Source organism: Chelonoidis abingdonii, chromosome 3, assembly GCF_003597395.2.
Source record: "Chelonoidis abingdonii isolate Lonesome George chromosome 3, CheloAbing_2.0, whole genome shotgun sequence".
Classification (NCBI taxonomy): domain Eukaryota; kingdom Metazoa; phylum Chordata; order Testudines; family Testudinidae; genus Chelonoidis; species Chelonoidis abingdonii.
Genome location: NC_133771.1, coordinates 198427241 through 198440655, shown reverse-complemented (window position 1 = coordinate 198440655; position 13415 = coordinate 198427241). Strand labels below are relative to the sequence as shown.

The following is a 13415-nucleotide window of genomic DNA, read 5'->3' as shown; positions in this document are numbered from 1 at the left end:
ATTTTAATTGGGTATCTCTATTCACTTGGTCCATAAAAATGATTAGCGTGAATGGGGATCATGCAGCATTTATCTAAACACCTCACAGTCTTCAATGTATTTACCCTCACAACATTCCCATGAGATACAGAAGTGCTGTTATCCCCAATTTACAGATGTGGAACTGAGGCATAAAGATGCTAAGTGACCTGCCCAAGGGTCAAAGTCTGTGACAAATCAACTTATTGAACCTAGGTCTCCCAAGACCCAGAATTGCACTTTAACATGCAGTTCATTTAGGACCTTACACTGACGGTGTATAGGGGCTTGAAGTCACACTGTTGTGATCGACGCAGTGGGTGTCGATTTAGCGGGTCTACTGAAGACCTGCTAAAATCGATGGCAGAGTGCCCTCCGGTCAACTCTGGTACTCAAGAAGAGTAAGGTAAGTCAACCAGAGTGTCTCTTGTTGACACAGCGCACTGAAGACACTGTGATAGTCAACCTAAGCTATGTCGACTCAGCTACATTTACATAGCTGGAGTAGTATAATTTAGGTCGATTTACCCTGGTAGCGAAGACAAACCCTTAATGTCATGTATTAAACTAACTGAATCCAAGTTACTATTTTAGTCACAATGGTTTGAAATAAAATGGGATTCAGGAAATCCTACCTAACAAGAGATGAGGCTGCATGCACCATCAAGCTATCCTGCAGCAGTTTTGTAGAGTACCAGAAAGGTCCCCTAAACCACCTTGCCATTAAAGACTACAGGATCATTAGAAACAAGATACAGATATCAGAGACACAAGAATAGGAAAGCAAGAAAGAGACCCAAACTATCACTTGCACACCTTCCCCTCCCCCACCCAGCCCACAAATTCCTTTTCTACATCTATCAGTTTCAGGGGATGAAGCCACCAGTGACATGCTTCACTCCCTACTCTCAGGGACTGGAGAATCACCACTTCCCTCTTGCTTCCTTTGGCTACAAGAGCCTGACCTCCTTATCAAAGAAAGGATTCTTTTTCAATCAAACTGAAAACAGTGTAAATATGATGCTGTATTTAATCCAAACATATTGGTATTCCTGTCTCCATCATTCTTGTTCCAAAGTTATGCTTTTTAAAAAACACAGTCTGAGACAGTGAAACATTAATAGGAAAACTGTTAGCCAATAAAACAGATGCAAAACTATAGCTTCAACAAAATAAAAATAGCATTTATTTTTACCAAGTTAGTAACTTGCTGTGCTGAAATTCTATCCACCAGATGTGGAAATCTACAGTTGTCCTACTTGAGTAACTCTTACAGTTTTACACAAATGTCTCCTTACTCTTCAAGAAAATAAAATTTTAGTTGGCCAAAAAGGTGGTATGTTATACAAAACAGTCCTTTTAAGATAACATCCATGGTTATTTCTTAGCATAAGTGATTTTCATTGCATGGGATGGAGTAATCTTGAACCCTTGGAGAGCATCACGAGCAGCTCCCGCCTGTCCTTCATTTTCAAACTCCACAAAAGCAATGTCATGTCTCCCAGGCACTAAACGTACTTCTTTGAAGCCAGGGAACCTTTAAAATAAAGGAGAAGTCAGCCAGATAAAATGACTTTGATTATATCCGACGGTAAATCTCTCAAGCAACTGTTAAGCCTTATCATAAGCACCCAATACTATAACAGTCACTACTAGTAACATTTAAAAGTAGCACAGTAGTTCTCATCTTTAAGGAAATGAAAAGCTACTTGATTAGTGAATGAAGTGGGAGAGAAACTCATTCTCCACACTGCAGTTGTCATATCTGCAGCAGCATGAGGTTACATGGTCATTGCTCCATTATGTGTGGGGCATTATGGCAAAAACATCAAGCAAGCAAAGTCAGGATGTCATACTATTCTGATAGCTCCATTTGATGGTCTCTCTCCCCATGACACAGGGATCCCAGGAGGGATTTCCCACCCCCCATCTCCTCCCCACTCTCCTGCTTCACCTGAGGGAACGTGGTATTTCTATTCTCTTCAATCCCTATGCTGCATTGGATGAGACCAAGAATGATTCCACTGAAATTCAAAGATTCCCCAAGAGCTACATATCCAGGCCCAAAGCAGCATATGTGGAGTATCACTGCTATAGTGGATTAATACTTTAATGTTATTTAAGTAACATTTTCTCTTCCTGGAACACAGTACAGCAAAAGATCACCACTACAATTTCATATAGATTATAACTCCATTGCAAGTGCTTATAACTGTAAATTGTCCCTTAATTGCTGAAACTTTCACTACTGGGTTGAGATTGATTTAGGAATTTTCTGAGCAGATGGAGTAAATTCATGTAGCCATTTAAGTAATGTAGAGAGTGAGGAAATTCAGGAGGAAGAAGAAACAAACACTGTCACTATAAGAAGTGAGAATGGAAAACAGACAAATTATTCATGAGCAAAACAAAGTTTCGAGCACACCCCAAGTGTCAGAAAGCACGTACAATACTTTCAATTGTCTCAGCTTTTTTTAAATGAAGTGTTTAGCTGTTATGGTTGCAAAGAAAGCCTTCAAAACAAGAAGCAAATTAAAATGATGCAGCAACATCTGTCTGTGTTTGCAGAGAGCCTGAAATAAGAGCACCAAGATGTGAAATTCCCTATTAATTTCACTGAATGCTAACTCAGATACCAATGACAGTTTAAAATGTTGATATTTATTGTATAAGAAAGGAGGAGGATCATATTATGAAGCTCTATCACATGCCAAAGACAGTGGGTTGTATATTCCTGGGACTACATGAAAGACTAGTCAGGATGAGGAATATGCATCTAGTAAGATAAGTGGACCTTAAAAACCAAATGATGGTTGCAAGGAGGATGAAAGTGGGTTTCATCTTCCCAAAGGGAGAGCTGAGCTTCCAAAAGTTTGAGATTGACTTAAAATCCTATACATTCTGTAGTCATTTCTGTGACTGGAGTCTTTCACTGCAAAATCACTAGCTTGAACTCTAATCCAGATTGGTTGCAAGTTATAACCATCTGATAGGTGTAGATGGTCTACGTGACTTGAGCTAGTTCCTAATGCTGTATGCAGTGCTGTTGTAGCTGTGTGGGTCCCAGGATATTAGCGACAAGGTGGATGAGGTAATATCTTTTATTGGACCAACTGCTACTGGTGAGGGACACAAGCTTTCGGGCCTATACAGAGCTCTTCTTCAGGTCTGACCTGAAAACTTGTCCCTCTCACCAAGAGAAGCTGGTCCAATAAAAGATATTACCTCATCCACCTTGTCTCTCTAGTTCCTAATGGGCAGGTGTTCATATTAAAGAGCCACCACAATTTACATGGCTGTATTTTCAGCAGTAAGGCCAAGGATTAAATGGATCTAAGACTGAAACTTTCATATTTTTAAGTATCCCCTACAGGTAAGGGCTGAGGAAAAATGTGTGCACGCGCGCATATAATGGAGAATGAAAGGAGAAAAAATGTTATACACACAACTTACTGATTAAATAGCATAGACAGCATCATCTCATTTGTCTCTTCTGGCAAGTTATTAAGGAAGAGTATATAGTTTGGTGGATTATCAGGCACCTACAACAACAGAAGAACATAATTCAACAAGTCATGCAAAATATAAGTAGCGCTCATCTACTTTCTTTATACTTCCACTGAAACTACTGGAAAGAAACTAACGTACTGTTAATGTTCCTCATAAGACTGGTTTAGACTTCAGTCACTGATTGGCTGAACTGCATCTTTCACAATCCCTTTAGTACATTTAATTGGTCCATTTTCTCTGCTATCAGTGTTAGTCTATTATTAGTATAATATCAAGAGATGCAGTAAGCTGGGGGACAGAGGTATTTCAAATTCATTCACTGTAAGCATGTAGAACTGCTAATTTTAAAAAAGGTATAAATATCTAAAAAGATAGTTGACCACATCAGTTGTCACTTCCATAGAATCTACCAGCTTTGAACAGCGTGCTGTAGTGAAGTCGAGGGAGTAACCATTCTATTTGAAGATATGTATACTTCCTGACATGGCTTCAATGGCTTACTGAATATTCAGTGCTATAGACAGATTTGCTGATGCTTTGCATATAGCAGTTCAGTACCTTCTCAAGTGAATAGGGAGGTGTCTCAATGTCAGGGATCAGCAAAGTCTCTCTACTTTACTTGGCTTTAGTATAATTAGGTAATTCCCTTCAGCTGAGAAGAATAAGCCAGGTATTACAACTAGTTACAAAGTCATCAACTATGAAGGGAGAAGGCTGCACAGAGACCTGAACATTCAGTATTGTCCGACACACTTTTCTGGCCATGCTTCTTATGAAGATATAAAATTCCTCAACAGCAGAGAGGGGACAATTCTCACACAGACGCTGGGTCCGGAGCATGCTGTGCTCCAGCTAGTCTCAACTGCCAGATCACCTAGATGAACTCAGGCAGCTGTCTGTTTGTTCCCACAAAGACACTGGGTCCAATTCTCGATTCTTACAATTGGCACAAGAAATGGGGGGTGGGGGGGGAGAATAGCACAAAAATAGCTTTACGCAATTTTCTGGCTTCTTTAAATTTGTGGCCACGTTAAGGGGCCTACTCAACTCTCAATCTATGAGAGCAGCCTTGAGGCAGCTCAAATACATACAGCTGCCCGAGGTCATCTGGGGGTGCTCTGGCCACACTTCCTCTATTCTCCAATACACTCTCTACATTAGGGGACTATCCAGAGAACAACATATAGGTGTTCTGACAGTTCTACGGCATCCAATAAAATCCCATATACTGGGGATATTCTCCAGATGCTGTTTCTGACCCCTTTATGTCACGGGAATTGTGAAATAAAGAAGCTGGGAAAAAACTAAAAATCAGGCCTGAAGTTTATAATAGCAGCTGTCTCTCCATACATGTCAGTTAAGGGGGCAGGATATAATAAAATTCAGAGCATGTACAATGAACTCTTTCTATATACTGCAGAAATTCCCCACCAAAGTCCAATTTAAAACAATTCTAAACTAGTCAAATACGCTTTTTTTAAATACTGGAGTTCTATTGTATAATACAAATATTAAATGATGTTTGTTTAGTGCTCTCTCTTCCTGCTAATTCTCAAACAGAAAATGTAATGGCAGGCATAAACAAACTAATAAGAATTACCTGTTGATTCTGTGACGAAGTCCCTTGGACATTCAAAGAATTCTGTGTTGTTCCCTGGGAGATTATGCACAGTTAGAAAAAACATGATTTTACCAAAAAGATCAGTACTGAAAAGTTTTCTATAATTTTCAGTTTGAAAGCACATATCCATACCAGTTTGGTTTTCAAGGAGCCTGAGAGAGCATCTTAATCCTAAAAACCCTTCAATCTTAAGGCACTGTTTCCTAAACTGTGGTCCATGGACCGTTCACAGTTTGTAGAATAGTTGCTGGTAGGAAACATGAAGCCACTGGGTTTTAAAGCCCCACCAGACTGCTGGAGAATTCACAGCCATTAGGTTGGAATAGATTCTAAAGTGAATCAGTAGATATGGCAAATTATTGTATTCCATCTGCCTCCTGAAAAAGGTGGATTCCACAGACAGGGAAAGGCAATTTTAGAGGTGTTTCTAAACATGGCTCTGTTGAAGACAGCACTACGTGCTTTCTGACTGAGGAACAGATAAATCCACATAGACTCCTCCAACACAAATTCAAAATCAGTATTTGAGTTCTTTAAGTGATTTCAAAGTGGTGGTGAAGTTAAGGCAACAATAGCTCTACAACACCTACCAAAACTCCTACCTACAGCGTCATAAACAGAGAGTTAAGGGTTAATGTCTCTTACCTGTAAAGGGTTAAAAAGGAACAGTAAACCTAGCTGACACCTGCACAGAGGACCAATAGGGGGACAAGATACTTTCAAATCTTGGTGGAGGGAAGTCTTTGTTTGTGCTCTTTGTGTTGTTGTTGTTCGCTCTTGGGACTAAGAGACCAGACGTACATCCAGGCTCTCCAGATCTTTCTGAATCAGTCTCTCATGTTTCAAACTTGTAAGTAATTAGCCAGGCAAGGTGTGAGAGTCTTATGTTTGTTTTCTCAACTTGAGAATGTTTCTTTTTGCTGCAAGGATTTTACCTCTGTTTGCTGTAACTTTGAACGTAAGGCTGGGGGGGAACCCCCTCCGGTCTATAGGAATCTGATGACCCTGTAAAGCATTTTCCACCCTGATTTTACAGAGATAATTTTTACCTTTTCTTTCGTTAATTAAAAGCTTTCTTTTTAAGAACCTGATTGATTTCTCCTTGTTTTAAGATCCAAGGGGTTTGGATCTGTGTTCACCAGGGAATTGGTGAAGTCCCTTAAGTCAACCCAGGGAGGGGAAAGTTTTGGGGGGACAGAAAGTGCCCCAGACACTGAAGTGCTGGGTGGTGGCAGTGTTACCAGATCTAAGCTAGTAATCAGGCTTAGAAGTGTCCATGCAGGTCCCTACGTTTGTACCCTAAAGTTCAAAGTGGGGGAAAAAACCTTGACATACAGAATTTACTGTTTATTCTTAATGCTGGTGTTTTCTATTATACAGGCATTAGTCAACTTCTCCAGTGCAGACCACCTTTCAATGGAGATAATATCTTATGGGCCAACTCCATTCCCATCTGCGATTGCATGGACCAGCTCCCCTCCCATTTGCTATTGCATAGGCCTTAGGTGCAACTATTACACACTGCAGAGTAATACTGTGGAAGTATGTGTGTATTTTTACTTTTCAGAAATCACTTGCTGATCTTTGATAAGAAAAAAAAAAAAAAAAAAAGTTACACTTCATTTTGTCTTCTCTCAGATATCTTACTTTCCAGCTGAGAGAAACAGAAGACAAGCAGCACCATGTGACCAGCCACTTCTCCACAGACCACTAGGAAGAGGTCTAGGGATCACTAGCAGTCCGCAGACTATGTTTTGGGTACTGCCAGTACTACTGCTGCTTATAAACTCAGACTTTAAGCCCAGAAGAGACCGTCATGATCATCTAGACATATTTATGTAATCGGAGTTGGACCCAATTTTAGGGTAGTTGGGGAGAAATTACTTGTTATTTGTTTTCTATATCAGGAGATAAAGAATTTTGATTGTTACATTGTTGATCTGACTATGCACTGGTATGAGGGGTCCAGCTTGTCCTGCACCTTCTCACTTCCTTCTTACTGGCTAACTCTGACAGAGAGGCAAAAGGGTGGGTCATGGAATGGACATGAGCAACAAATCTCAGAGAAAACAGTTACAGAAAGGTTAGTAACTGCCCTCCCCCCCCCCCCAAATGTTTGATCATTTCTATCCCCCATTAGGTGACTCCCAAACGTTACCTGCAGAGGTGGGCTTGGAGTTCATGGACATGCAGATTGGTAGAGCTGGGTTGCAAACTTGGTGTCATCCCTAGCCTGCTAGTGGGAGGAGAACATATGTACCGATGACCAGGTCTCTGCTCTACGTATGTCTTGGATTGGGATCTGAGCCAGAACCACCACTCATGAAGCCTGAGCTCTCATGAATGGGCTGTCAAGATGACAGAAGGTGGGACACCTGCCTGCTCATATCTGCCCTATGAATGCAGGAAGTAATCCAGTATGAAAAACCATCTGGACCGAAACCATTAGGCCTTTCATCCTGTCTGCTACTGACAACAACAAGAGCTATGTAGATTTATGGAACAGTTTGGTTCTCTCAATGTAAAAGGCCAGGAGACACCGCTCCTCCATATTCTTGTGCAGTTTTGGGAAGAAAACAGGCAGGAAAATAGCCTGGTTACTATGAAATGGCAGAACCACCTTTGGGAAGAACGCTGGGTGGGGGCACAATTGAACCTTGTCCTTAGAACCCCTGTATACAGTGTTCTCTAACGTAAGGGTCCTGATTTGAGATCCTTCTGGCTAAGGTAACTGCTACCAGGAAAGGTGACCTTCCATAAGAGATACAACAGAGGGCACGATGCCAGAGGCTCTAAGGGCAGGCCCAGGAGTCTTGACAGGACAAGGTTTAGGGTGAGATAGGTTCACGAATTTGAGGGCAAAGTCTCCCTAATCTCTTGAAGTGAATGGACATCTCGTGTGAGAAGACCAACCTACTGTCCATGAGAGGATAGAAGGCTGACATTGCTATTAGATGCACCTTGACCGATGAAATGGCTAGGCCCTGTTTCAGATAAAGCAGGTATTCTAGTACTGACTGGGAGAAGTGACTGAGCTGGTGAGAGGCCTCACTGGGAAGACCACACCGAGAAACGATTCTACTTGGCTAAGTAAGTCACTGTAGTAGATGGTTTCCTACTACCAGAACAAGTCCGCCAGGTCTTGCTAGAACAGGCCATCACTGCTGGATTCAACCATGGATCATCCATGCAGTCAGATGGAGGGCCTTGAGGTTCAGGTGGAGCCAACAGCCATGATCTTGCAAGATCATGTCTGGGAGGGGCAGGAGCAGCAATAGGGTTGCTACTTACAGATCCAGTAGTGTGCCGAACTAGTGCTGATGCAGCTATGCAGGGGCTAATAAGAATAACCCTTGCTTTATCTTGCTTGACTTTCAGAAGGACCTTGTGTACCAGAGGAATGAGGAGGAAAATGCGTAGAACAGAAGCTTTGTCTACAGGAGTAGGAAGGCATCTGAGAGAGCACCCGGGCTGTGACCACGCAGAGAACAAAACTGCTGACATTTCCTGTTCTGCTTGGTTACAAACAGGTCTACATGAGCAAACACCCCAGCTGGAAGATGGATATGGTTATGCCAGGGTGAAGAGACCACTCATGGCGAGAGAAGAAAGATCTGCTGAGATGATCTCACAGAGCGTTCCAGGCTCCCGGAAGGTAGGAAGCTTCAAGGTGGATGGAGGGTTTTACTCGAAAGTCCCACAGACGAATGGCCTCTTGACAGGGTGGCGCAACGCACTCCTCTCCGTTGATGTAAAACGTGGCTGCCATGTTGTCCATGAGCACTCATATAATTCTGACTCCGTTCTGCGGTAAAAACACCTGGCACACTAGGCGGGCCGCTCTGAGCTCCAACGTATATATGCAAGAAGAGCTACTCCTGGGAGAACAGGCCCCAAGGTGCTTGAAGTAAGCCCCCAACCTAGACTGGACATGTCTGAAATTAGGGATACTGCTGGTTGAGGAGTGACATAGGGAACAGCCACACCCCCTGATCAGGGATCCCTCCACCAGTCGAGAGGGGCAAGGACTGGGGCAGGAACTGTAAGCATTGAGTCCAGCCAAGTACACTGAGGCCAGCCAAACCTGAAGGGGATCTGATGTGAAGTCTTGCATGCTGTACCACGTAAATGTGACCTAAAAAGTTTGACAGCCTGTTTTTGCCTCATGACAAGGTTGGCCTTGACCTTTGATATCAGAGCCAACATTGTCTAGACGCTAGTCTCTGCGAGGAAGACTCTGGCTTAGATAGAATCGAGCATTGCACCAATAAATTCTATCCTCTGTATTGGGATGACAAGTTTACTTTTGCTTATTTACCAACAGCCCAGGACTCAGAAGGTAGATTGGACCAGACTGATGCTGGCTTTCATCTGGGCCTTGGACCAACCAGTCGTCGAGGTAAGGGTAGACCAAACGCCTTGCCTTCCAAGGAAGGCTGCCATCGCCATCATGCATTTTTTGACAACCCAAGGGGCTGCCAACAGACCGAGGGAAAGGCCAGAATTAGTCTCTTACATACATTCCCCCAAAAATACAATCCTCCTTGTTAAAACTATAGGTAACTATTACATTAAAGGAGTTTGTTCCATGCAGAAAAAAACCTTCAATCTTGTTCTACAAGTCAGGAATCTTGTTTTGGTTTACAGAGTCCACTTACCTGACCGAGTTTTTTATTTGCTGCATTAGCCGACTGCTCCAGGGATTTAGCCTTTTTCTTTTCTTTCCTCTTTTCCTTGTCAGCAAATGTACCGCGCATTTTGGAAATCACATCAGAATCTGTTTTTGCATACTGAATACGCTGTTTAAAAAAGAAAGCAGAATATTTTATATTTCACTATGTTGAACAGCTTGCACTAGCCTCATTAAGGCCCCAAAACACCTAGCAGACCCTGGAATTCCTACAAGAATTTCTTACATTAAAAACTTCACTAATAGAAACTACCCACAGAATACGCTGATTTCACCAACCGTCTTTTGTTTAAAACATGCAAAAGATAGAAGAGGTTGATGGAGGATGGTTAAATGACTCAGCTGAAAAGGATGTTTTTAAATAAATGCTTAAAAAGAGTATCCAAAAAGGTTTATAAACTAGTCACAGTGGAACTTTAAGGAAACAAAAAAGAATAAGAATGAAATACAGGAATAGTGTGAACTATAGGACATTCTCTTTTATATGAAAGCTACTATGCTGCAATCAGTTCAAATTCATATCCCCAGGCTTGGATTAGAGCAGTAGTTCTCAACTTATTTACCATTGTGGCCACATGCAGTACTGCCTATATGGCCCTCAGAATGTCACATGGGCTGCAGCTGTATGCTGACTGGGCTGCAAGCAGCCCACAGGCTGCATGCTGAGAACCACTGGATTAGAGCAACTGGAAGGAGACAGTCACTATGACATAACTTTTATTGCCAGTAATCAAGGCGAGGAAACTCTTGAGGCAAGAAACTAGCAGCAGAGGCAGTAAAAGGGAGGCAAAACCACCACTGAGGATGCAAGACATTGAAAAAGGTGCAAGAGAAAGGTGGAATCAATACCATTTTAGTAGAGAGATGGTTCATGTGATGACTGCATAGAAGAGAGGAAGTTATGTAGACCAGTTCCCATCCCATTCCAAAATACTGAACACCCCTCTGGCAATCAAAGCAAGTACTTGGAAAAGTAATTATAAAAAAGACTAGAGCTGCCAATCACTTAAACTCACACGATTAACTCAAAAAATTGTGATTAATCGCAGTTTTAATTGTGCTGTTAAATAGAATACCAATTGAAATGTATTAAATATTTTGGGTTTTTATTTTTTCTACCTTTTCATATATATTGTATTCTGTGTTCTAATTGAAATCAAAGTGTATATTATTTTTATTACAAATATTTGCGATGTAAAAATAGTATTTTTCAATTCACCTCATACAAGTACTGTAGTGCAATCTTTGTTGTGAGTGTGCAACTTACAAATGTAGAATTTTATTACATAACTGCACTCAAACACAAAATGTGGGCTCTGAAGTTTTAGAATTCCACTTAGCCCTACTTCAGCCAATCGCTCAAACAAGTTTGTTTACATTTACAGGAGATAATGCTGCCTGTTTCTTGTTTACAATGTCACCCGAAAGTGAGAATATGCATTTTCATGGCATTGTTGTAGCTTGTGACGCTGGCTATTTACATGCCAAATGCGATAAAGATTCATATGTCCCTCCATGCTTCAACCACCATTACAGAGGACATGCGTCCATGCTGATGATGGGTTCCACTTGATAACAATCCAAAGCAGTGCGGACTGATGCATGTTCATTTTCATTATCTTAGTCAGATACAACCAAAAAGAAGAATCAACCTTCTGCTGGTGGTTCGGGTTCTGTAGTTTCCGCACCCGAGTGTTGCTCTTTTACAACTTCTGAAAGCATGCACCACACCTTGTCCCTCTCAGATTTTGGAAGACACTTCAGATTCTTAAACCTGGGTCAAGTGCTATAGCTATCTTTAGAAATCTCACATTGGTATCTTCTTTGCATTTTGTGAGATCTGCAGTGAAAGTGTTCTTAAAATGAACAACATGTGCTGGGTTATCATCTGAGACTCCTATAACATGAAACGTATGGCAAAATGCAGGTAAAAAAGAGCAGGGGACATAATTCTCCCCAAAGAGTTCAGTCACAAGTTTAACTAAACTTTTTTTGCTGGTTTTTTTTAAAAAAGTGTCATCAGCATGAAACCATGTCCTCTGGAATGGTGGTCAAAGCATGAAGGGGCATCAAATGTTTAGCATATCTGGCACGTAAATACCTTGCAATGCTGGCTACAAAAGTACCATGCAAATGCCTGTTCTCACTTTCTGGTGACAGTTAACTCGAGAATAACGCAAAACAAATCAAAAAATTAATCATGATTAATTACAGTTTTAATCACGCTGTTGAACAATTGAATACCAATTTACAATTATAAATATAATTTAGATTTGTTCTACATTTTCAAATATTTGTTTCAATTACAACACAATACATAGTGTACAGTGCTCACTTTTTATCTCTTACTGTGAAAGTATTTGTAATAAATATAAAGAAATAGAGAATTGAAAAATACACCTCATACAAGATAGAGATTGAACTCCAATACTTGTAAGTTGCTCTTCCATATGCAGAATGTTTCTAAAAAACAGCTACTACACTCAAAAAACAAAACAATGTAAAACTGTAGCACCTACAAGTCCACTCAGTCCTACTTTCTGTTCAGCCAATCACTAAGACAAACAAGTTTACTTTACATTTACAGGAGATAATGCTGCCCAATTCTTATTTACAATGTCATATGAAAGTGATTACAGCCATTTGCACTACACTGATGTAGCCAGAGTTGCAAGGTATTTACATGCCAAATATGCTCAACATCCATATGCCCCTTCATGCTTTGACCACCATTCCACAGGACCTACTTCCATGCTGATGATACGCGTTAATGTGTTAATTACATTTGTGACTAAACTCCATGGGGAATAATTGTATGTCTCCTCGCTCCATGGTTTACCCACATTCTGCCATATATTTCATGTTATGGGTGGTCTCAGAGGATGACCCAGCATATGTTGTTTGATTTAAAAACAGTCTGAGTTTTGTAAAATCTGCAGTGAGAGAAGAAACCCATAGGAGATTTCTAAAGATAGCAAGACCTGAGGTTTAAGAATCTGAAGTGCCTTCCAAAATCTGAGGAGGATGAAATGTGGAAAATATGGTCTAAAGCCTTAAAAAAGCAACACTCTGATGAAGAAACAATCTGAACCACCAAAAGAGAAAATAAAACTTTCTGCTGGCATCTGACTCAGATGATGAAAATGAACATGCATTGGTCCACAGAGCTCTGGATAGCTATTGAGCAGAACCCGTCATCAGCATTGAAGCATTTCTCATCACAGGAATTTTTGAAGTGAAGTGTTCATCCATCCTGTTCAGCTGAAGTATCTCTTTTAGATCTTTTATCTTTTTAGTTTTGAGAATTCAGAGCTGTACCACAGGTGTCTACGCATCTGTTTTTTCTGCTAGACTATAAAATTTCATAAGTATCTGGCTATTCCCTCACCAAGCACAGATGAGTTTTACTGGTTCTCTCTCACCTATGGACAAGGTGGATGCAGACAGAGTGGCAAGCTATTGGAAAGTATTCCACACACAGCAAAAACAACTGTTTGTGTTTACTATATTAAAATGTCTCTGTACAGAGTTTCCTTGTTTATGTGTTTCTCCATACTACAAAAAAATATGTGGAAG

At 40.9% G+C, this 13415-nt stretch overlaps 1 protein-coding gene across 1 annotated transcript in view; it reads right to left on the bottom strand.

Moving 5' to 3' along the window:
* Positions 1–1030: 1030 nt before the first annotated feature.
* Positions 1031–13415, bottom strand: part of SNRPB2 (small nuclear ribonucleoprotein polypeptide B2) — a 198802-nt gene continuing 186417 nt past the window's right edge. Inside the window, exons 5-8 of the mRNA XM_032790463.2 lie at positions 9808–9948; positions 5129–5182; positions 3472–3560; positions 1031–1555 (exon numbers count right to left, since the gene is read on the bottom strand). Of these exons, the coding sequence (XP_032646354.1) occupies positions 1396–1555; positions 3472–3560; positions 5129–5182; positions 9808–9948 (444 nt within the window). The 3' untranslated portion in view covers positions 1031–1395. The remainder of the gene's footprint in view (positions 1556–3471; positions 3561–5128; positions 5183–9807; positions 9949–13415) is intronic.